The 24169-nt window shown below is 47.5% G+C and overlaps 2 protein-coding genes and 1 long non-coding RNA gene across 22 annotated transcripts in view; 1 reads left to right on the top strand and 2 right to left on the bottom strand.

The window, feature by feature from the left end:
• Positions 1 to 320: 320 nt before the first annotated feature.
• Positions 321 to 5524, bottom strand: LOC110358574 (uncharacterized). Its single transcript, XR_010473250.1, has 2 exons — positions 4189 to 5524; positions 321 to 563 (listed from the first exon to the last, which is right to left on the bottom strand). It is a non-coding gene; the product is annotated as an uncharacterized LOC110358574 (long non-coding RNA).
• A 2256-nt stretch (positions 5525 to 7780) lies between these two features.
• On the top strand, positions 7781 to 18761 carry ARFGAP2 (ADP ribosylation factor GTPase activating protein 2). Of its 4 annotated transcripts, XM_065065957.1 has the most exons (17): positions 7781 to 8007; positions 8259 to 8377; positions 9277 to 9349; positions 9881 to 10012; positions 10103 to 10183; positions 10993 to 11095; positions 11717 to 11773; positions 12347 to 12391; positions 13497 to 13549; positions 13961 to 14097; positions 14607 to 14738; positions 15232 to 15360; positions 15441 to 15569; positions 15951 to 16077; positions 16188 to 16278; positions 16397 to 16515; positions 18122 to 18761. In XM_065065957.1, the coding sequence occupies exons 1-17, from the start codon at positions 7936 to 7938 to the stop codon at positions 18140 to 18142; spliced, it is 1620 nt and encodes a 539-aa protein (XP_064922029.1). In that variant the 5' UTR covers positions 7781 to 7935; the 3' UTR covers positions 18143 to 18761. The 4 variants fall into 4 exon arrangements, with proteins under 4 accessions (XP_064922029.1, XP_064922030.1, XP_064922032.1 ...); XM_065065958.1 differs by lacking the exon at positions 12347 to 12391 and having other exon boundaries at positions 7785 to 8007; XM_065065959.1 differs by lacking the exon at positions 8259 to 8377 and having other exon boundaries at positions 7925 to 8007.
• Positions 18762 to 24169, bottom strand: part of CSTPP1 (centriolar satellite-associated tubulin polyglutamylase complex regulator 1) — an 81210-nt gene continuing 75802 nt past the window's right edge. For 8 of the 17 annotated variants that reach the window (XR_010473247.1, XM_065065981.1, XM_065065984.1 and 5 more), the window contains 2 exons: positions 21319 to 21382; positions 19484 to 21041 (listed from right to left, as the gene is read on the bottom strand). Coding sequence is in view for 14 of the 17 variants with exons in the window: in XM_065065981.1 (XP_064922053.1) it covers positions 20861 to 21041; positions 21319 to 21382 (245 nt within the window). In the remaining 3 variants the exon portion in view is untranslated. Of the gene's footprint in view, positions 18955 to 19483; positions 21383 to 24169 lie in introns of those variants that run through there. The other 9 variants (XR_010473248.1, XM_065065988.1, XM_065065983.1 and 6 more) reach the window with 4 other exon arrangements.

The following is a 24169-nucleotide window of genomic DNA, read 5'->3' as shown; positions in this document are numbered from 1 at the left end:
CTCTCCTGCTTTGTCAAAGGTCCCTACACTGTGGTGAAGGGTAGCAGTGTGTGGAAGCTACGTGCTGGCTGGCGCAACAGTAGCTACAGAGGGATAACACTTCTTTTGGTCCTGAATTGCTGCAGGTGTACTCATGCCCAGTTGTTAAGTGCCATTCACCAGGGATGAGCTATCAAACCTCTTTATCTGACCTGTCTTTCTGCTCTTGAAAGCCTCTGAGGCTGCTAAGACAAAGTGGGGTCCTGAGATCCTAGTGCTCTGCATATTCAAATGTGAGGACTGATGGACGTGTTCTGTGTGGGGTATGCTTTAGAGCTTGAGGGAACAAAAAAAATATAAAAAAAAAAGCGCTACCATTTTTGGAAAAACTAAACCAAACAATACTTTAAAAACTCTTTACTTACCACATCTGCTTGAAATTGTTGTTGAAATGCAGTGTTTGTAGTAGCCTTCTGTAGTGAAATTCTTATGCTGGATTAGCACAAGTGAGGAACTTACTCACGTTAGACTTGCAAAACTCCATCAAGCCTCCACCAGCCACGCCAGGGCGAGCTGCTTCAGAGCTGTTTGGAAAAGGAGTGACACAGATAAGGAAGTCTGAAGTCATAGGTGAGCATTTGGGATTAAATGACCACAGCAGCTAGTGAACCAAAATGGATGTTTAACAAGTGTAGACTGAAAAGGAGGTGGGGATGGAAGATTCAAACACTGTTAACTTATGGGGTATTGCAAACATCTTGTTGCCTGCCTGCCAGAGCAGAAGTTAACCTTCTACAGCACAGTGGATGCCTTGAAGTGTAGTCTGCCACAGACAGAGATTTGAAACTAATGCTATTTAGCACATTTGTGAGAACACAGAAATGCATCAGCTGTTGAAAGGTAATGCTCAAAGTATCCCTTGCACTGCACTTCTTGAATGGGGGGAGAGGGGTGCAAACCAAAAGAACAAGGCTAAGGTATTTTGTTCAGAATCAGTGATGTCATTTCTCAAAAAAAGAGAAAGTATTCCAAAAAGGCAATTAAAGATCTAAGTAACAGGCATGAAAAAATGCCTGGATTTAGCTATGAATTTACTTATTACTCTAGGTCCAATATTTGAAGAAACCTCTAAGCTTGTGCCATGTAATTAGAGGTGGTGTATGAACACTTGGATTTATTTAAAGATTTAGTCTCTGCTTTCAGTACCATGTCCCAGGTAAAGTATCATCAGTGTTGTACAGTAACTGCAAATGTTCCACTTGAACTGAATGATTTGTTGCTGCTTTGTCCTCACGAATGTGAAGAGAGTGTGTGTGCCAGGCTTGTGAGATAACATGCACAGGAACAGGGACAAAATGACCTGAGATGTGCTACAATGAATACTGAAATTTACCTTGTTAGCCTGCATATTTTCCAACACCAACACTAGCCTTTCATATAAGGTCAAAAAATTTTAGAGGAGGTTTACAAAGGATAACATAGAGGCTTAACTTCACTTTCTTCTCTGAATTCTAGTTAGGCTGTAATTAGGGACAGAGTTAGGTGTGGCCAAAACCTGCTATGAAGACAGAAATGTCCAGTGGACAGGACCTCTGATTACAGTACAAACAACCTGAAATTCCACAGGACAAAGTCTGAACAGACTTGTTTGTCCTAGGAAAACACGACCACCTGATCATAATGGGCTGCTTGAAGGTTTCCAGAAATAGTGACATACTGCAGCTTTTGTGAACAAGTCCCCTAAAGGAATGTTTGCAAATCAGAAATTCCCGCCAAGAGCTAAAGTAATGGACAGGAGACAACACATCAAAAATGAAGAATTGCTTGGCTGGACTGTACCTCATTAATTTTGGCATGGCACTTAGTCTGGCTGCCCAAAACCAAATGGATTAGTAAAAAAAGAGCCTGTGTAGTAAAGAAGCAGCTGGAGGGGAAAAAAAAAAACCAAAACAGAACACACACATATGATCTTATATGAAACTAATAGCTCTGCCTGGAGACTTAGTTTTCCACAGAGGCAAATGAGGTTTTGTTAACCACAAAGACTCTAGTTGAAACTTGTCATCCATGCAATGCCAAAGGTTCTGTGTGCGAACAGAGATGCACACATGAACTAATTGCTGTGTCTGAATTCCAGGCCAGCAAAGCCTATTCTTCCGCTATGGCTTCTCTAAAAATGTGCAACACATCTCTGTACCTGATGGACAACACAGTGAAAACAATATCGAGTCATATTTTATTTCTTTAATAGAGCCACTCCTTGGGGAAAGCTTCTACAGGTGTGGTTGGCAGATAATTAATTTGGTGCTGACATCTTCCAGGAAAAGAATTTCTAAAGTATCATGCAAAGCCTGGATTTCCTGTTGACCATGAATTTTCTAGGAAGAGGAAGTTAAAGATTCTCTATGACAGATCACGCCTGTTTCCCCAAAGCAGCAGCTGAACTTGCTCAACCCATTAATGATGTTTCTGCCCTGTAGGCAAAATCTGGGTCAAAGAGCCCACAGGACAGCTGTGCTCTACGATGGCAGCTGGGAGCTGCGGTTAGCGGATAAGTCTCGGTGGCACTCCCACAGCCTTGCTTGGAGCTTGGGGCCATTGGAGCTTCAGTTCACTTTCTCCCCCACTTCCCCATCCCCTATGTCCTCATTCTGACTGGTTTTATTGGCATGAAGCGCTGAGGCAGGTGCAAGTATGTGGCAATTCTGCAGGGAGACCCCCTCAGCCCTGTTACAAACTGTTCTGCGCTCCCTTTGCTGCTGCGCTGTTGGCAGATCCAGCCCAAGGCCAGAGCAGTGCAGAGCTCAGCTCTGCTATTTCAGGCGGGTTCTCTCTAGCTGTGCATGAACTGGGGCTGCCTCAGTTCCGTTTCTAGAGCCGCTAGCATTATGCTTTTGGGTAGCAGGCTGCAAAATTGCCCTCTGCTTGTGAAAAAAGCTGGTGCTGGAGTTAAAATGGGCTTGAACACTCCACTCACACTGGTAGGTGGTTGCTTCTAGGGTAACTACACAGAGATTGGCTGCAGCGTGGTCATGGGGCTGAACAGGAGGCAAAGCCAGAGCCATAAACTCCATCCTTGACCCAGGGAAACGTGGTTGGAAAACACCCACTACAGGATGCCAGGAAAAATGGTGCAAAACAAGCAAGAAGAGTAAGGCTGCATGATATGAGGCCGAGTGTCTTCAGAGGGACCTTGCACCAAAAGAAAAAAAGAAAAAGGAGAAAGAAAAAGATTTGCAAAGAGTGTTGCACCACTACGGAGCTGGAAAACTCAGGGGCTGCAAGGAACTGAGACTGTGTACCAAGCTACCTAGGTTCTTGAAAGATCAAAGAGAGTGAATACAAGAAGATGGTTCTGAAGAAGACTAACAGATCCTTGCTGAAAAGAGGGGGTGGGAGGGAGAGGGCAATGCAGTAGGTCCTGTAACTGGAAGAAATCGGCTGGTTTTCTGCTGGAACATCTTGACTAAATAGCATGGATCCAGTCAACTTTTCCAAACCAAAGTTCAGGCCAAATCACCTCAGATGCCTTCAGCACATCCATTTTACTGGCCATGTCCTCCTGTTTTTCATCATCCAGTAACCCTGCTTGCAGAGGCTCCTTTTTTGTCAGTCTTGGCTTAAGGCAATTACAGCTGCAGCTTGAGACTTCTCCACAAGCAGTGTAGTGGTGGTCAGCACTTCTTTCCCTTTAGTGTGGGGGCCCATAATCTCTCCAGTCTCAGTGCTTTGACTGGGTCCAGCTATTTACAGATCCTGTAGTCCCTTCCGCCCTGTGTTTCCTTTCTATCCTACCAGCTGGAAGTCTTTTTCCAGGTCCTGTACTCTGCCCCTTTGACTTCACCTCTTTCCTTCCTGAGTCTATTGTTCCTGCTTTCAGCAGGAGGCTGACACAAAAACAGTCACTGCCCCCAGCTGTGACCACATTAGCCCTTTCTCTCAAATTCTCCACAGGGCTTCCCCACAGGTGCCACACAGTTCCTAAGGAATGCTACATCCACAGTCCTACGGATCTTTGTGTCACCGGTGGCCCTGCATCCTCTCTACACATTGTGGCCACCTGCAGAGCTCAAGCACTGTCACCTACCCCCTCTCCACTCAAATCCATCATAATAACGTTTGACAGTGGTGCTTGCACTCTGTGATAACTGTATGTTTTCAAATGAGCTTCACAGTAAACCAACAGCTTTCCCGTCTTGCCTTGCTTACCTTTTCCTTAGCTTTGCCTGCAGTGCTTTCAAGGGTCACTGTCTCATGCTTTAGGCATGCTCCCTATGCTGCTTTTAGGTGCTGCAGGCTACTAGTCCCTGTTCAGTTTAGAAAACTCTGGAAAGTGGGATGATCTGCAGGGAAGAGAGTTTACATTTATGTTATTAATGTGACCTGGCAATGTGCACTTGCAGCCCATAAAGCCAACTCTATCCTGGGCTACATCAAAGGAAGCATGACCAGCAGGTTGAAGGAGGTGATTCTCCCCTTCTGCTCCGTTCTCATGAGATCCCACCTGGACTACTGCATCCAGCTTTGGGACCCCCAACATGAGAAGGATGTGGACCTGTTGGAGCGAGTCCAGAGGAGGCTACAAAGTTCATCAGAGAGCTGGAGCACCTCTCCTGTGAGGACAGGCTGAGACAAGTTGGGGTTGTTCAGCCTGGAGAGAGAAGGCTCTGAGGAGACCTTATAGCAGCCCGCCAGTACCTAAATGGGATGTACAAGAAAGATGGAGAGAGACTTTTTACAGGGGCATGTAGTGACAGGACAAGGGGTAATGGCTTTAAACTGAAAGAGGGTAGGTTTAGATTAGATCTAAGGCAGAAATTATTCACCATAAGGGTGGTGAGGCACTGGAACAGGCTGCCCAGAGAAGCTGTGGATGCCCCATCCCTGGAAGTGTTCAAGGCCAGGCTGGATGGGGACTTGAGCAGCCTTGTCTAGTGGAAGGTGTCCCTGCCCACGGCAGGCAGTTGGAACTAGATGAACTTTAAGGTCCCTTCCAACCCAAATCATTCTATGATTCTTTATGTCTGACAGAAAGTTTGGAAAGTCATGTCTGATATGAGGACATCCCTGCTAGCTTGCCTTGCTGACAACCACCCCCAGGTCCTTGAGACAGTTCTCTTTTAATGACAGGTCAGACTTCATATTAGGGGGATGTGACAAAGAATCACCCTCCCGCTGTTCACTGTCATCAGGCTCACTCCATATATTTCCATCCCATTCTTCAGGGAACACAATTAAGTTTCCTGATCTGTAGGATATCAGGAGCCCACATAGGTATAATTTCAATTTTTTCCTTGAATTTCTGTTTCTTCTCCTTTTCTTCCTGTAACTGTTTCTGCAGGGGCTCAGTTTTCAAGGACAATAAGCTCAGAAGGATTCAAAAGCTTTCCTACCTTCTATTTCCTCTCTCAGATCTTTTTCCTCTCTGTTTAGAGTTTTCCTCTCTTGACAAGCAGCTTCTACGCAGGTGCCTAACATTATAACTCCTTTTGCCTTTCTATCCTTTATACAGCACCTGGCCACTTTTAGCTGTTCTTCCACAGCCTTCCAGTCATACCAATTATCACGAGCCTGGTGCCACTCTAAGTAATCAGTGATATCACCTGCCATCCTCCCAACTCTGCCAATTTGTTGTGGATGAGCAATTTAGGGTCCTGCTTGCCACAAAGCAGTGTTTAGATCACTTAAAGAAAAGCATGACTTTAACACAGTTTGATGACAAGGTTCACTCTATCAATTACTGCATGGAGGAAATACATCAAGCAGAACTGGTTGAGTTGTTTTAGAGCGATTCATATGGGGGACAGGAGATGTGAAAAGGTAGAGAGAGGCTCTCCCATTGAGTCATAAGGATCAGAATGGACCCCCCGGCTTTCTATGCTCCTTCTCAGAGAGAAGCCCAGGTGTGGCTGGATCCAAACTTAGTCTCAGACTTGGTCAATGGTTTATGTCTAAGGGACACAAAGCATAAGGGAAAACAGGTAAGGGATTACATGTCTTTATGGCCAAACGATTATATGTGCACACCTGGTTCTTTATATCGCTCGCCTAGGATTTCAAAGTTGCAGCATTCTGCATCTCAACCTGCTTACCTCCCCTCTGGGGGCCTGGGACCACGTCGCTCCAAAGTCTGGATCCCAGGTGTCTTCAAGGAAGCTGTCAGGCATCGAAGTTCATTGGCAACGAGGACGGGATCCCAGGTCTCTCAAAGCAAACTCCCAGGCACTGAAGTTCAACAGAAATAAATAATTTAATGGAGTAGTAGAGCAATAGGATCAGTTTGAGCTGGGTGCCTTCACAGATGTGCCAAGCACAGAAGTTCCTGAGTAATTATACCCTTACAGACTATTTACCCACCCCTCATGTGATGATTCAGTCCAATACTATTATTTGAGTCTGGGGTGTTCTTGCTTCTCATTGGATTCTTTCATTGTCTTCAGACAGGCTCTTGATCAGCTGCAGACACAGTTGATAGTCCAAAGCTGCTTCATGCTGGTCTTGAAAGTGTTATTCTGTCCGAATGGATCCTGTTTTCCTCAATAAAAACAGGCTTTATCTTACAGGTATTGTTGATGGTCTGTAGCTTTGTGCTGGCCTTGAAGGCGTTATTTTGCCTGAGTAGATTGTGTTTTTCTCAATAAGCATAAGGTACAAAACAGGCCTTATCTTGCAGGTGTTGTTGATGGTATGTAGCTGCTTTGTTTTCATTAAGTAGATATAAATTTGGTAAAAATAAGCACAACTTTACAACATACAGCTTGAAGATTTCAGCAAATTTAGCTTACTAAGTAACATGAATCAAACAGTGTATTAAAAATCACACCACATTTCCAAGTGATTCATTCTTTTTAAAACAGTTACTTAAGCTAAATTATGAGTATAAAACTTAAACTGGGCTCATCCAGTGATCTGTGATTAGTAAAAGATCATTGCCATACAGCCATGCTTGTCTAGCAGAGAGAGCTCAGGCTGTCACATTTATGGAATAAAGTGATTGGCTCATAGTCACATTGCATACAGTGGGAAAATATGCATGAGACTGCTGGTACCCACAGCTTCTTGGTGTTCAGTGTGTTCTTCTGCTGCCTGGTGGGTTTCCTAAAAGGAGTTACTGGCTCAGCTACAGCTCAGGCCTTTGCCTCCTCTGGAGCCTGGACCAAACTGCTGCTGGTTTGGTTGAGGGGAGTCAAGCGCGTCTGCCACACGTGCTGCTGATCAGCTTTGGTGTCCTTCTGAACCTCCATCACTCTGCACTTTTTTTCTAGGCTAAAACATGAAATGGGCTATAGACCATTGACTTTTAGTGCAAAGCACAGCTATATTTTTCTTCCATAACTGAGTGACTTTCTAGTCCATCCCTTGCTGCTTCCAGGCATGTAATACAGCACTTTTGAGGCCATGACACCATATTTGTTCTGAAATAACAACTTCCCCACCTTCATTACTGCCCAGGATGAGGTAAGCAGGGCTGTTTGCTGCTCTTGAGAAGTCTCCAGCTGACTAAATAATTCCCAAGCCTGTTCACCTGTGCTAGTGCGCAGCAGGTGATGCCTCTCAGGGCAGCTGGCCTAAGGCCCCCACCGCCTCCCGGCCTCGCTGCTCCCGCCGTCAGGAACAGGCAGAGCTGACAGGGACGCCGCCGCGGCGGATGGGATGACGGCGGGGCTGGCTCCAGGCGCCGAGGAGGGGCCCCGACCCGAAACGCCCAGCCTTGGCCACCAGGGCCGCCCCGAGCCCCGGGAGGGTGGGGACTCGCAGCAAACGGGTGCGGCGGTTGGAGCGATTAAAGGCGGAGCGCCCCCCCGGCCATGGCGGTGGGGCAGGGAGTGGCGGAGCGCGGTGACTTGTCCGCGGCCTGGTGTGGGCCCAGGCGGCACCCGTACTGCGGCCCCACGCCTGCGCCGAGTGGGCCCGGCCGGCACCCATCGCCGCAGTGGTGTGTGGGAAGGAGAGATCATGGCGGTGGAGCCGAGCAAGACGGAGATCTTGACTCTCTTTAAGCGGCTCCGGGCGGCGCCGGCGAACAAGGTAGAGGGGAGGGGCTGGGCGCCTTCCGGGCTGGGCCGCTTCCCCGCGGCCGCTGCCTGGGCTCGGGCCGGGCGCCGCGGGGCTCCAGGCCGCGCTGCGGCGGCGGGGCGGCCGGGCGGGGGGCTGCTTGGTCGCGGGGAGGGCTCGCGGAGAGCGGCCGGGCCACGGGAGCGGGGCGTGCGGGTTGCGCAGGGAGAGGAGGGGCGGCAGAGCCGCCGCCTCAGCCCGGCCGGCCCCCTGCCTCCTTTCAGTCGTGCTTCGACTGCGGCGCCAAGAACCCGAGCTGGGCCAGCATCACCTATGGGGTCTTCCTCTGCATCGACTGCTCCGGCGTGCACAGGTCCCTGGGCGTACACCTCAGTTTCATCAGGTGCGTGCGGGGCGGAGGGGCCGCTCCGGGGCTCCCCCTGGAGCGGCCGCGGGGATTCGCTTATGGAGACGCGTTGTCACGGCGTGATCGCCGCGGGCTTTACGTGGGTTGCTTGCCGCAGGTTGTGGGTCACTCAGCCCCCCCAAGATGGAGTTCCCAAAGCGCTTCAGTGGAACGTAAACGTGTCCCTTCTGCTAACCTTGCAGAAATGTTGTCTGTGCTCCCGTTTGTAGGAGCTGAGTGTGGTGGGTGAATCTTGTCAGTAAAGCAGCAACGTGGAAGTCTTTATTGTAACGCTGAGCAAGGCAAAAAGAGGAATGTTTTCTAGTCTGTTCTGTATTAACCTAGTGGGGAAGATGGTGTTGGATTTTCAGCCTGTTATTCCTATTTTCAGTACTTGTAAAATACAGCATTTTAAGTAACAGAACTGTCACCTTTACTTGCTCAGAGCTAAGTTGAGTAACCAATATGAAACATGTTCTGTCACCTGGCTTTACTTAGTTGTTTTCTCAGTTGCTTTGTCATGTGTTCTGGCCTAATCCATGGGATGGGCTGAACATGAGTCTCTCATGTTGTGGTGAGATCACATGTGGAATGAAAGTTGTTGGCCGTGCTTTCCTAGCTCAGGCTCCACCCTCTTAAGCAACACGAGCGAGAGGTCCTCTAAGGCTGGACGCTGTTATTTGGCCTGAGACTGAAACTATTTATTTTTTTTTCCTCACTTTAAAAAGTTCAAATTAATTTGCTATGGGAGCAAAGAAGTTACCAAGATGTTCTTTCTCCTTTTGCCTCCTATACTCTGGGCTAGTAGCAGGATACCTGACCATTTTAGCTCAGAGCTTACTTTTGTATTTGGCATGCCAGCATGTTACTAACAAAAATAACTTGTTCTCACATAGGTCCACAGAATTGGATTCGAACTGGAACTGGTTCCAGCTGAGGTGTATGCAAGTGGGCAGCAATGCCAACGCGGTGAGGAGCCTCTGTAGGCATTTTGCTTGCTTTCCCTGTTGCATCCCACATCTTCTGTTTCTTGTCCCTTTCTGCTACATGGCTTTCAGAGTACCAACCTCCCCATCTTTTTGGAAATGTGTAATGAGGGGAGATGTTTGTCAGGTGTGCTTGGAAATTAGACTGTGACCTTTAAATGAGTTGCGTTCTGATGTGCAGATGTGTCACTTCCGTACATCTCATTTAAATGAGAGATGTAGTCCTCTTAAAGGAAAGGAATTAGTAACACCGATCAGTTTGAAGGCTCATGCTCACCATTGTGACTCAGAACCATCCTGCTGTGGAGGACAGGGATGGTTTTTTAGCCCTCTGGGTTCTGGAGTGAGACTTTTTGGAGAAAGCTGATCTGTGAACAGGTGGTTCATGCTGTGTGCTCAGTATTAAGTCGCCTGTCTCTGAGAAGCTTCCTTTTTCTGTTGGGTTTGAGTTATGTCTAATGCTTGCTTGAGTACAATCTCGCAGTCAGGAGACTGGATGTTCTTTTCTTTTCAGACTGCTTTCTTCCGCCAGCATGGCTGCACCACCACAGATGCCAACGCTAAGTATAATAGTCGAGCTGCCCAGATGTACAGGGAGAAGATCCGACAGCTGGCAAGTGCTGCCATGGCCAAGTACGGCACTGATGTAAGTCTGAGCAGCTCTGTGCTGTTGGATGTGTAGTGCTGGATGCTGAGTCTTGTAGGATGTCTTCTTTTTTCCCTCTTATCTCTGCAGCTGCTTATAGATGGACTGAGTGGAGCCCCTGGGCACTCCCCTGACAAGAGTGATGCGGATTTCTTCATGGAGCACACACAGGTGAGAACTGTGTAAACCAGACAGCCTTAACAGCTCTTCAGTAGCCAGCTTTTCAGCCAGCAGGGGTACTGCTTAATTTGGAAGGACTTTTAAGTTGTGTCCTTGCTCAGTGCTAACATAGAAGAACTAAGATTCAGTCAGCAGCATGGGACATAGTCACAGATCTAAGCAATCCCTCATGGGGCCTGTAATATTTTGTTTCTGAGACCATCTTTTTCTTCAAGGAATACTCAGAGCTACCAGCTACTTCCTGGAAAACACTTTGTATGCTGCATTGATGCACAGTCTCTTTGGACAGTTAAAGCCAGGACTGGCTTTGAATGTCTGGTTTAGTCAGCTTTTCAGTGCATAGAACCTGGTAAAGTGGGTTTGAACAACTGCTTTCACAATGCCAGGTGGACTTTCTCAAGTGAATAGAGTAATGTGAGAATTGGCTGTATGGAAATAAAGACAGAGGAAGCTGAGTTTATTTTTTTCCACTCATTCACACTCTTTCTTCCAGATTTAAGGTCATCTCTTTAACCAGGCAAGTCCTCACAGTAGCCAACTCTGATACTACTGTTGAGTGATACTGTTGTTCCTCATGGCCTTCCATTCAGCTTAGCTTCTGTTTTTTTTTTTTAATTTTTGTCCCCGCTAAGGGAATGTGGACTTGTCCATATGTTATCTTCACTGAAGGCATAGTATGGAGTTTGGAACACGTTTCCTTTGCCCTAAAACTGAATACAGGTCACTAAACCAGAAGTAGGTTCAGGATTGTTTGGTTTATTCATCTTCTGCAAATCACTGGAATGAGTGTCTCCTTGCAGTCTTCCAGTACCTGGGATGTGGCAGATGCCAGCCAGAATCCTGCACAGTCTTCCCCAGAGGTGGAAAAAGCAGTGAAATCATCAGAAGGCAGCGAAGTGTCGGGTGAGTTCCCTGCTGAATAACTTTCCCAAGAACCTGACTTCATTTCCAGAAGCATACGCTTTCCTACCGCAGTTGGAAGGGCTGAGCTTTTGCTTTGGTTCAGGCTTGAAGGAGTGGAAGCTCTGTGCACTCTATGATGCTTAGTTAAATTAGACATTGCTCTGTTTGGGATCAGTTCTCTGCTTTTCCTGAAATGCACACAAAACTGTTGGGGGTTAGCTGTCCTGTTTCCCTGCTTGCAGATGTAACTATTTGTTTAAAGACTCCTTTCTGAATTCGATAGGTCTGGAAATGATTTATGAATATAAAGCAAAAAACTGTTCTGGGGGAATGACAAGGAAACCAAGGATCTGTGGGCGCAGCTGTAATTTGAAAGGGCTTTGTGTATTCTTCTGCGGAGTGTTTGCTTTCTTTTAATGTGTTAAGAACACTGCAAAGGGAATAACTTGCTCTGTGTTGATGCAAATTTGTTGTGCTTGGGAACTTGTACTTTTCAGACTGTAACTTAGCTTGTTTGGGGGGGGGGTAGAGGTGGTAAAATTGTAGGACTGTGGGCATGCTGAAAAGGAAGGGGTTGAGCATATCTCTGCTGAATATTCTCTTCTGTGTTTGTGCCCACAGATTCCAGCCAGGGCCCCTCTATTGACTTGTTGAGCACATCTCCTAAAGCTCCTCTGGGTAAGTAAGACTCTCTGCTGTCTCTCAGATCAATCTTGCTCTTACACCTGCTGTTCAGTAGTAAGCCCAGTGGAGCTGGAACTGATGAGCCAATTTCCAGAATATCTAAAGGAGCTTATCTTGCTGTGGAGCCGATACTGAGGATCTCCCTAAACCCCAAAACCAAGCCACAGTTTCCTGGAGGTTTCCTCCTCCATTGGTTGGTCAAGCTCAAAGCTGTCACCTTCCCAAAAGCTTGTTTTAAGTTTTTGAGCTTTGGTCAAAGTTTGTGTATCTAGATTTGCTTATCTAGAACTTGGCTGATCAAGGCCACATGACTGTGGTGTTTGTTGGTGTGTATGGTTCACCACACCCCCCCCAGAAGCTTTGGAGGCAAATTAATTTTTATCTTCTAGAGTAATAAGGATTTGTATCTGATTCTCCACTACCATTACTGTCCTGGATGCACACATAGCATCTAGCTGGAGCTTCTTATTGAGAGTGTGCTCCTAGCCCACAGTGGGTTCATCCTGGGTGGAAAGCCTGCGTCCTCAAGTGTCTCTTCATTCCCCGTGTTTTATGTCTCTTCCTCAGACATGTCCATGTACCTATCAACACAAGGGCCTGCTCCTGCCAGAGGTAACTGGCCAGCAGCTGGCCTGCACTGGCTGCTTGTGACAGCTCTGCCTGCCCCTTCTGTGATTCTGCCTTCAAATCTAACTTTAGCTTCCTGTGCTTGGACAGAGAGAATGAGCCAAAGCTTTCATGTATCATATTGGGATATAAAGCAGCTATTCCATATCTGGAAGGGGATCTTATGGGCATTTCTGTTAAATGTTTCCTGACAGTAAAAAACAAACCAAACAACCCCAAATCAAATGTTAAAAACAGGAAGCTGAAAATAGGCTTGGATAATGCAAATGTTTGGAAGCCCCTCATTTCAAAAACTTATGTTAAGACTAGAAAAGATACACAAATGCTATCAAGAATGTTCAAAAGGATGGGTTGACAAACTTCATGTGGGTGTAGAAAGTGAGGAGACACTTCTGTGGAAGAAAAACCCATAAAGGGCAATAAAAGATCTTGAAGCTACGTGCCGGAAATTGGGAAAATGTCCTGGGCAGTCCCTCTTTGTTTGCTTTGTTCTTACACTTTTCCCCAGGCATCTGCTGCTTGGCTGTACCTTGGCTTGTTTTACAAGTGTGGCACATGTCATGCCCTTTGACTGACAGGTTCCTGGTGCAAGGTGTTGGGGAACCTGTTGCTTTTACAGCTCGCTGCACTTTAGGTCCATTTTGTTGTTGGTCTGTTCATGTAAACGTGACTTTAGGGTTCTTGCTTCTTTGTCCCTAAGACGTTGGTGAGGCATGCACTTTCATATGGCCCTGGACCTACATTTTCTTGGAATGGAATAAATCTAGCCTTTCTCAGGCTACCCTGATCCTAGTGGACAGGGTCACCAACTGCATGACACTGGAGGAGCTATTCAAAGGCCTTAATTCACTTAACAAGTTTCTCCAGTGATAGACATGCTTCTCTAGGCCACCAGCCTGCAATTATGGAGCTTCTAAGTGCATCTTTCTTAACTGGGTGAAGCCACCCAGGCTTCTGATGTGAAGCTGCATGGTGTGTCCTGGACTCTGTAGCAGCTGGACTGTGGTAGATGTTCATGTGGGTTGCTGACTAATTTTAGCTTCTTAAATTAATTAATTTCTGCTTATTTGCTGCCTCCCTCCTCTTGCAGAACTTAAATCCTCCCTCATTGGAAAGAAGAAGCCAGGAGCTGCTAAGAAAGGGGTATGTCTGAGCTCTTGTTTTATGGAGGCAAGGTAGAGCCTGTCTCATGTTACTGCTGTCCTTTTGCTGGCCCTTGCTTTCTGCCCTTAACCAAGCTGTGTACTGAGAGATCCATTTGGGGAAGGAAGAGCTTTGATTGTATCTCTGCATATTTTGAAAGATGGCATTAGGCTTTGGATCATTACTTGGTATGGTCTGAAGCATGTATCTCTTGGCACTGGTGGGTTGACTCTTGAGCATTCTTCCATTCTCTCTGTTGCAAGCTCCATTAAGTCTGTACATTGTGACTACATGGGGAGACTGAAGGCCTGATCAGTTCAGCCAGAAGTAGGATTCTGGTTTTCTTCCATGATGAACATTCTAGGGTGAAGAACTCACTTTTTTTTTTGTTTGTTTGTTTTGTTTTTCAAGTTGGGTGCAAAAAAAGGTCTTGGAGCCCAGAAAGTGAGCAGCCAGAGCTTCAGTGAGATTGAGCGGCAAGCCCAGGTGGCAGAGCAGCTGAGAGAGCAGCAGGCAGTGGAGTCCAGAAAACAAGCTGAGGAGTCCATGTAAGTGCCCTGTTTGGGCTGAATACCTTGCATTCGTAAGGCAGGAGTAATATGAGGTCAATGCTGTTCACCCTAGACCTAATGTGAGTACAGAACATGCTGCATGATATCACAAGCAGTAGCCAGTAGCAGTAGTCCGTACAGCAGGGCACAAAGTATTCATATTAGCATGCCCCTGGAAGAGTGTAAGGAGCAGATATGGAAGTATTTTGTGCTTCTGTTCACCTTTGGACAGGACTGAAAAAGGTAAAGACAGAACTGGGTGATGCATTCTGTCGTGGGGTGGAGGGACAGTGCTTGCAGTCATGATTAGCAAAAAAAAGAGCTGAATCCCAGTGGAAATGAGACGGGAAGACAAGTAGTAGCTTCTCTGTAAGGATTTTTGGCAGAGCTGTTGTGAAAATGGGTGTTTTGAGGGGTCGTCAGAGTTACTCTCCCGCTTGGCCCTCCACAGCATGGGGTGGGGGGAAGAGTAATGCGCTAGTACCCACCACAGCTCTCTTCTTCAGAGTCACCTCAATGCGACTGGCTTATCAGGAACTACAGCTTGATCGGAAGAAGGAAGAGAAGAAACTTCAGAACCTTGAAGGGAAGAAGCGTGAACAAGCGGAGAGGCTGGGCATGGGCTTGGTGTCCAGAAGGTACTTGGCTGTGGGTTGCAAAGGACAGGCTGGTGGCAAAGGACAGACAGGTGCCTTGGAGGCACCCCACTCTGGAAAGGTTTCCTGAAGGCAGCAACTTGCTGCTCTTGTAACAGATAAGGAGCTGATTTAAAGTGCTCATATGCTGGACTGTCTAAAAATGCTTCAGGTCCCAGAAAGAATGCTCAGGGGTTCTGGTTCTCATTTGAGCTTTTCTAAAGATGTGTGTGGCCTGTCAGTGTCTAGCCCTAGAACCCTGCTGTCTGGCAAGATATCCCCCTGCAGAATATGTCCTTAAGAAGGTAGCTCAAGACTTGTGAGGGAGTCAGGATAAGCTGGCTAAGTGGTGAAGGGGGCTGGCATCCCAAATTCTCCCTTGAGACTTGTGGCACCTGCCCTGCCTATGAAGGCCGAATTCAGTTTTGAGAAAGACTGGCGGTAGGGGCTGGATCTGTCAGACCTATCAGCCCTGACTGCTTCTGTGTTGTGCCAGTTCTGTTTCACACTCGGTGATGTCTGAGATGCAAGTGATTGAGCAGGAGACACCGCTGGCTGCAAAATCTTCCCGCTCACAATTGGACTTGTTTGAAGATGCTGGAAGCTTCACATCTGGACCCCCCAAGTAAGACTCAGCTTCAGTGTAGTCTTTGACTTATTCCTGAATTTAATGCCTGGCCTGAATTACCTGTTTTGGCTACGTAGGTACAAATACAGTCCCTTCTCATTTGAAGATGCATTTGGCTCGCGGTGGGAAACTGACTCTTCATGGGGTATGGACAAAGAGGAGGAACCTGAGGTGACCATCTCCAGTATTCGGCCAGTTTCAGAGAGGTAAAGTGCCTGCTGCTGTACTTACCCTGTGTGGGGAACAAAGGGATGGGCCTAGGAGCTGTGGGGAGAGAGATGCTGCTGTGTTATAGCAGGAGCTTTGTGCTGCAGAAGACAACACATGTGAACAAGCCCAAGCAAAAGGTCCTTCAATGAAAGAGGCTTGGGCACTTCTTTTCCTGTCGTGTCCCTAAGTTTGATATGGTCTAACAGTCCTGAGTGTTGGCTGTCCTGAGGTGGGGAGAGGAGAACTCTGATGGTAGCTAGCACTCGTGGGTTTGTTGCTTTCCTTTGATCGGATGGGGTCTGAGAGAGAAGTCTGTTTCCTTCATGTGTTGGTGAGCTTAAGGAGAGGTATCTCTTCTCTTTTTCTTTTTTCTGTAGACCCACCAGTAGGCGGGAGACAGAGAACAGGACATCCGTTGTGGAATCTAATGAAGCTCGTCAGAAGTTTGCAGGGGCTAAAGCTATATCTTCAGATATGTTCTTTGGCCGGGAGGCAGATGCTGAGGTAGATGCAATCTGCAGTGCTTAAGCTGGTACAGCTCTGTCTTCATTTTTTTCCTGTTTGCTCAGGTTCTACTTTGTTCACTTCTTTTATAACTGTTCTGTTTGCTGCAGTATGAAGCCAGATCCCGACTGCAGCAGCTCTCGGGCAGCAGCGCCATCAGCTCTGCAGACCTGTTTGGAGAGGCTGAGAATGTGCACTCAGGTTTGTGAGCACTCAGCAGTTTGCAGAAGGGGACGGCTTTGGAGGACCTAGACTGGAGGGGGTCAGGGTGCTCTTTGGAGCTGGGGGACTCCAGCCTAACTCCTGATGGTTCTCACAGGTGGTGTGTCAATTGGAAATGTCCTGCCTACAGCTGACATTGCACAGTTCAAGCAAGGAGTGAAATCAGTTGCTGGCAAGATGGCTGTCCTAGCCAATGGAGTGATGAGCTCCCTCCAGGTGAGGTTACACTGTGGCACATTCAGGCTTAGTCAGCATGGGTTTATGAAAGACAGGTCCTGTTTGACCGACCTGATCTCCTTCTATGACACGGTGACCCACCTAGTAGATGAGGGAAAGGCTGTGGATGCTGTGTACTTAGACTTCAGTAAAGCCTTTGACACTGTATCCCACAGCATTCTCCTGGAGTAGCTGGCAGCTAATGGCCTGAATGGGTGTACTCTGTGATGGATAAAGAACTGGCTGGAGGGCCGGGCCCAGAGTTGTAGTGAACGGAGCCAAATCCAGCTGGCAGCCAGTCCTGAGTGGTGTTCCCCAGGGCTCAGTACTGGGGCCAGTTCTGTTTAATCTCTTTATCAGTGATCTGGATGAGGGGATTGAGTGCACCCTCACTAAGTTTGCAGATGTGAGTGTTGATCTGTTGGAGGGTAGGAAGGCCATACAGAGGGATCTGGACCAGCTGGATCAGTGGGCTGAGGCCAATTGTATGAGGTTCAACAAGGCCAAGTGCCGGGTCCTGCACTTGGGTCACAACAACCCCAGGCAGTGCTACAGGCTCAGGGAAGAGTGGCTGGAAAGCTGCCTGGTGGAAAAGGATCTGGAGGTGCTGGTCGACAACTGGCTGAACATGAGCCAGCAGTGTGCTGGGGTGGCCAAAAAGGCCAACAGCATCCTGGTTTGTATCAGGAGTAGTGTGGCCAGCAGGACTAAGGAAGTGATTGTGCGACTGTACTCGGCACTGGTCAGGCCACACGTTGAATCCTGTGTTCAGTTTTGGGCCCCTCATCATAAGAAGGACATTGAGGTACTAGAGAGAGTGCAGAGGAGGGTGACGAAGCTGGTGAGGGGCCTGGAGCACCAGTCTGAGGAGTGGTTGAGGGAACTGGGGCTGTTTATCCTGGAGAAAAGGAGGCTGAGGGGAGACATTATTGCTGTCTAGAACTACCTGAAAGGAGGTTGTAGCATGGAGGGTGTTGGTCTCTTTTCCCAAGTAGCAAGTGATTGGACAAGGGGGAATGGCCTCAAGTTGTGCCAGGGAAGGTTCAGGTTGGATATTAGGAAAAAGTTCTTAATGGAAAGTGGTGGAGTCACCATCCCTGGAGGTGTTTAAAGATGTTTAGATGATTTAGTGCTAGTTAGGTTATGGGTGGACTCGGTGATCCTGAGGGTCTCTTCCAACTGAAATGATTTTATGATTGTGTGATTCTAAGCTGCTGTTGTGCTCAGGGGCTTTCACTATATCTGGGCTTCTAGTCGAATTATCATTGTCTTCTCAAATCGCTGGAAAATCCCAGGTAGAAACCTGTCTTTTGTAGCTGTTGAGTGTGCTATAATAGCTGAGCAATTCTTGGTGGCCATTTAACTCCCCTTGGCTAACCTTACTCTCCTGGTGGACAGGATGCCTTGTTATGTCTGATATGCCCTTCCCCAAGTCCCAGGCAGAACTTAAAACATTAAGGTCATTTTATGTCCTGCCATTGCATAGTGCCTTTTGTAGGTAACCTTGTGCTGCATTCCAGTCACAAACACCTCAAGAACTTGTTATCTATCTCTGGAGTTTGCATGAAGTGTTGCAACATGGTGTCTTGGTGTGTTTCCTCCCCAGGATCGTTATGGCTCATATTGATGACCCAGGGACTGCAACTCAAAGGGAAGCCAGCAAGAGGCACTGATGTCACCTTTGGCTGGAATAAACTCTCCAGGATTGTCTTAGTTTGTCTGGGGTGGGTGGGAAGGGGAGAAGGTAAGCAGAGGGGTTCAGGACATGGTTGTGCCTAGGATGCTTTCCAAATATCTCTGGATTCCACTCTTATTAAAATTCAGTGTGCCCTCATACCCACTGCTATCTAGTAGCCAGTGGAGACAGGCCTTCTTACAGGGTCAACCTCACTGCTGTAAAAAATGACAGGAACTCTGGGGCTGCCCTCATCAGTGCTCCTGTCCCTCTTGGCCCATACCTTAGCTCACCAAGTGACAGAAGAAAGGGGAATGCTGTTTTCCTGAACATCATGTTACCTGTTTCCCATGGACACGACTGTTTTTGTTCTGCTCAGTGCTCCCAATCCATGGTGCTGTGGAATCCTCTGTATCTGCAGGGTGTTTGACTTTTACCATGGGATAATCCTTTTTACTGTCTTGTAAACCAGCATATATTGATGCAGGAGAAAAAAAGCAAAGATTATTTTTTTAGCTTCTAATTACATCATCAGCAAAAAAGGCCTGGGTAAAGAAGTGCTGTAAAGATATTTACTGTGTCCCTGGTTGTTTTATTGCCCGTCTTTGGATTGAGATCCAAGTCCTTCACGATGAGGTGAACTTCTGAAGCGCAGTAGGGACCGAGGACTGTCATTTTACTCCTGTTCAACTTGGCTCTCTGCTCCTGACTCTGGTTTTAACAAGACTCTATGTTTTCTCTTCCTTGGACTATGGTGTTGAGAACTGAGTAGTAAGAAAAAGTGGGGAAAAGAGCTTGTTACACACTATTAGCAAAAGGAGGGGATGGGGATATTTTGAAGTTTCTGTTGGGCACCCTTTCTCTAGGGCTGTTAACAGGATAGAGGGGCTAAGGTAGCTGCAGGGCTGGGGGTGGGAGGGAAAGGGTTACTTTGCCCCTTTGTGCAGATGTTTTGCCATCCTGGGCTGCTGCGGTGGGGCAGGTGGGAGGTTGTAGGTCCAGCTTTCCTATGGCATTGCCCTTGGTGCCCCAGTGCTGTTGCTCCATCGCAAGACCCATGGTGTTGCTGGGGATAAGCGTGCCTGCATCGGGGCTCTGGGAGCGGACTGGCAGCTGCTGCCCAGGCAGGAGGGTGAGTGGGATGCACCCAGGGGTGCTGTGGTCTTCCCTCAGCTGAGGTGAGGGTCTGTTGTGGCCCCTCAAAGGGCAGCTGAAGCTGGTGAGTACCACCACTACCCCTGGCAGCACCCTGAGGAGGGGCTGGTGCAGCCCAGAAAACCCCAGACGGAGCAGTGGTCTTACAGAGTGTGCTTTATTGCCAAGGTGTCACAGTCACTGATGGCTGGGAGGGAAAGTGCAGTTAGCAAGCACGTTAATAAATAAAATAATTTACAATAAATAAATAACCTTTTTTTCTACCTCCATAGGTGGGACTGGACTTAGCAGTAGTTTTGGAACTAGTGTTAAAATAGGTCCAGCATGGGTTGAATCCACTCAGGGCTGCTTGCAAGCTTTGGGTTAGCTGTTCTGAGTAGCCCATGCTGCAGCATTTTATGCAGAGAAGGAGCAAGGAGGCTCCCAAAGAAGCAAGAGAAACTGAAGAGCCCCAGGAAATAAGCAGTCTCTGCAACCTGAGGCACAGGAGCTGGGCTAGACCCTCTTTTCAGGACTGTGGAGGCCAAACTGCTGAGTCAGTTACCATTAACAAAATGAGATGTTACTTCCTTTTGTAGTTGTAAGGGCTATGCTATTATGCCACAATGACAGTATTTAGTAAAAAATACCTGGGACTTGTTTGATAACTGCTTCCTTCTCCCCTAGTGCTTCTGCCCACCCAACCCTAGCAGATGCTCTGTATCTTTCCAAGCCACACCACCCATGGCCAAGGACTTTTAAAGACTGTTTCTCTCTCTCCTTCAACCCCTGTGAAGCTTGCTTTTCCAAGTGACTTTAATTTGCTGTTGGAGGCAGCAGGAGGCCTCCCAGAAGGGATCTCAGTTCAGCAGAGGAACAGACAGCACCATGCAGCATTGACTGCAGTCTAGCTTATTTGCTTTGGCAAGTCTTGGACACATGGAGGAGGAAGCAGAGGCAGGTGGCATGGCAATATCTACACCATTCTTTTCTAGGAACTTCAGGAATTTCTCTACCTTTGATCATATGCAGGTGCAGCTTTACTGGGAATAATCATAATGGAGCCTGAGTGCAGAGCTGCCGCTGGCAATTTAACCACTCTATTGTCTAGGCCAAGTCTGAACACAGCTACACAACAGAACACTGGCAAGCAGCCTGCAGTAGCATTCCCACCGCTCAGCACCTGCTGAACCATGAGGGAGAGCCTTGGTAAGACAACACCCCACTGTTTCCAGGTGGAAGCTGAGCTGGGGCCTCCTGTTCTGGCTTGCCTGCCAGCAGAGGGTGGCAGAACTCTGCAGCTGAAAATGGCTTCTGCAAAGGAGCTCTTCCTGCACAAATTTGGAGCTAGGAAAAAGGCAGTGTTCTTCCTGGGAAGAGACAGGTGGACCTGGCAAGGGGGACTGGCACAGCTGCACACACACTGGTGATATGGGCAGAATCACATGTCAGAGCAGATGCTCTGGGAGGAGGTGCTGTTCCTCCAGTGGGTTCTGGAGAAACCCAAGGTGGGAATAGTGCCCATCCTCACAACCTTCAGTTTTCAGAAGAGTCTGTCTCTTCATTGGAACCTTCACTCTCAGCATCCATTTTTCGCCAGTGGTGTAGAGGCTTCCAGGGAGAGTTAATCCTGGGTGAGTTACGGACAGGCAAATTTGCTGTGTCCCCGCTGGAGCTGGTGGGACCGGAGATGGAAAGCCCTGAAACCTGAGCTACCCTGAAAGAGACAAGACAAAGGCTAGGCAGCCTAACTTGTTATGTCCAGCCTTTACCATAGTAGTTCTGGAGTGCTGTTTCTGAAGCCTATGCTAGGATTTTCTTAGCTGCACCAAGGCACCCCAAAGAAGGAGGCCTCTGCTCAGGCTGCTCTGTTAGTTCCTGTATTTTACAGTAGAGCAAAGGAACAGGGATAGTACTTCATACTTAAGTCTTCCTTAGCATGCTACCATCTTTAATCTGTTGCTTTACCTCTTACTTTAGGCAACTCCACTTACAATTTCTCAAGTTCCTGATCCATTTCAGGGTCCACAAATAAGTCTCCTTTATCAGGCAAAGCCCCTGGAAAAATAAACAATGGAAAGGAGAGTTAGGCTATTCATTCTTAAAGTGCTCAAGCCATAGCAGCATCTGAAATCCTGTCCTGCGAGACAGAGAAGACTCTTCCTTGCACCTGTTAGAGAAATGGACACTGAATGTTGAGGATGATGGACAGATAAAGAATGACGGTCCATATTCTGTGTCCTTCATGCAGACTAGTTGAGTTCAGACTAAATGGGATGTGCACTCTCAGTAGTCTCACCTCTCAGAGAACTTGAAGATCCCTAAGGATTGGCAGCTTCCATTCACTATACAAAACTACTGACTGTTAGAGAGATGACAGCCTGTCAACTTCAGGCCTCTGCTAATTGCCTTATATAGTCACCAGTCCTAGATCCTATCAAAGCAATACATATGTTGTTGTCTGTGCCACAGCCTGAAGCATGCACTATTATACCACCCAGGGAGACATTTACTTCTGTGCCACTTGCCTTTCTTGTGGTGTGTTGAACTTAGGGATCAAAACACGCCACAAGTATGACTGTTGCTTTCCTGCAATTCAGGAAAGTCAGGCCTGACTCTGGTGCACATTAAGTCTACAGGAGTAAGTGTGGATGGACTGTGCTCTAGCGTTGCTTGCTGTCTGGATAAGAGCATGAAAGGCTGGGCCAGTAATCAGGTACCCTCTCTTAGCATAAGGTCAGATGCTCCTTTTCACATCTGAAAACCTGTTCCAGATGAAGGACTTGGGTATAGTTCAGGACTGGAACAGCTGGCTGATATCCTTGCCATTCTCTGAAAGGACACTGACACCTCAGGAAGAGCCCAGAAAGCAAGACAGAAGCATTTAGGACACCCCTCCTTCCTAATTCTTTAACAAACTACACCTTGTACAAGCAGTCACAGGGGGGCGGAATCAGCCAGCACAGAAATGACAGGACTTGCTTACCATAACCTGGATAGTGCCACTGCACACCAGGAAAGATACACTTGGTAGCACAGTGAGGAATGCTCTTGTTTTTCAGCATACGTGGGTGCTACACTCAGTATCTTTGGGAAGGGGCTTTGTACTCCCTGTGAGGACACAGATCTGGTTTCTGCTCCTAGCACCTTACTCTTAAAGGAGGGGCTGGAGAACCACCTGCCTCACACAGGCAAGCTGGCAGCAGTCATCAAAAACACAGCAACAAGTGCCCAAAAATTAGAACCAGATTAGACCACAACTGACTCCCCTTCTTCTTCCAGTTCTGATCTTCCCCTCCTGCAAATGAACAGGAAAGCCTGGCATTGCAACACAGAATGTCAGGAGGTCTAGTGAAGTGTCCCAACCTGCTCCCTGTCATGGGCTTAATCAAAAGAATAAGCAGCTAAAGCTTAACTTGTTTCTGCATTTGTAGAATGCACAATGAGGTCTCCAGGGCACAAGAATTACTTAGGAGAGTCAGTAAATAACACTTAACAGGACTCGCAAATCAACACTGACACTGGAGTTAGGCTGCCTTACAAACTCATCAGTGCTGCCCCAGCCTGAACCAACCACTCTAATCCCTACCCCTGCTCCTCAACAGGGGTACTGGTTTTGTGAGACCAGAGAGAAGGCAGCATCCTCACCGAAAGCTCCTTTGCCTGAAACCGCTCTTGCTGAAGGGCTTTGGGGAACTTGTGATCCCCTGCAGACCAAAGACTATTGAAGTCACCCTTCAGGAGAGATGAAAAGACACCAGGAAAAGAATCCTCCTTTCCTTGCCAAGATGCTAGCACCTGTCAGACTTGTGGCTGCTGCCCCTCCTCAGTGAGAGGCCTCAGCAGGAGGCTGGCAGAGGGCCAGGGGACGGGCCCACATGAATGGGAATGAAAACCCACATGCTTTGTAGATGGCACAATGGAAGCTGTGGGCAGGAATTATTTTTCCTGCTCATCTGTTTTCTTTGCATTCAACTGAAAGTGGATTTCATAGGGCAAAGAAAAAAAGATTTTGCTTGGTGCAATCCAGGAATCACCTTGCCTAGTGAGTACACGGCTTCCTAAGCCTGTTTGCAGAGGGGATTGCAGGGCTGTATTAATGCACCTTTGATGTATAATCTCTATGTTGCTGGGTAAGCAGCCCTGCCCCAGAGGAGCATTAGCAGCTTAAATGGTTGCTGTAAGGGGCTCAAACCAGGGAGGGGACACTTTTACTCTACTATGACACACACCTGTGCAAAAGAACAAGCCCTCAGGCAAGGTACACCTTTTCACTGCGGTTCCTCTTTGTAACACAGGGACTGGCAAATGCTCAAGCCTAAAAGTAGAGGGAGAGAATATCTACCCAAAGACAGAAAAGGCCTACACTTACCAAATGATTTGCTGAGTGGAGATGAGCGTTTGGGCCTCCACACATTTAGACAGACCTCGTTGATAAAGCCTTGTCAAACACAAAAAGCCATTTCTGTTTCCCTTTGCAAGAGAAGGAAGAGCACAAGCAAGAGCACAATATGGGGGCAACATGGAAGTATGAGTAATCTGAAAGATGTATGGATTACCTACTGTCCTTTGCCAGTGCAACATTTTGCTTTCCTGCTCTACAACAATATTGACCAGCACCACATAGAAATGAGCAATGAGATACTGCTTTTTAATCCCCTTGGTTTCCACAGAATTGTGTAGCAATTTGTGTTCTATGAGAACACCAGATTTTTCTGTAGGCCATAGATTAACATACTAGTGAGATCACGTTGCCTTGAGAGAAGATGGGGAAGAGCTGGGAGAGACTGGGCTTCAAGTCTTTAGGCAAGGAGGCAGCAAAGGTTTTTCCATTAGGTGTGCCTC

The sequence above is a fragment of the Columba livia genome, chromosome 5 (genome assembly GCF_036013475.1).
Source record: "Columba livia isolate bColLiv1 breed racing homer chromosome 5, bColLiv1.pat.W.v2, whole genome shotgun sequence".
In the NCBI taxonomy this organism is placed as follows: domain Eukaryota; kingdom Metazoa; phylum Chordata; class Aves; order Columbiformes; family Columbidae; genus Columba; species Columba livia.
The sequence above is the reverse complement of the archived record's forward strand: the minus strand, read 5'-3'. Positions and strand labels throughout refer to the sequence as shown.

Bases quoted from the DNA above. Each gene is read 5' to 3' on its own strand.
- ARFGAP2 (XM_065065957.1), top strand. From the start codon at position 7,936: ATGGCGGTGGAGCCGAGCAAGACGGAGATCTTGACTCTCTTTAAGCGG. The intron at 12,392-13,496 runs GTAACTGGCCAG...CTCCTCTTGCAG, and splicing joins AGGGCCTGCTCCTGCCAGAG to AACTTAAATCCTCCCTCATT. The intron at 16,078-16,187 runs GTAGATGCAATC...TGTTTGCTGCAG, and splicing joins GCCGGGAGGCAGATGCTGAG to TATGAAGCCAGATCCCGACT.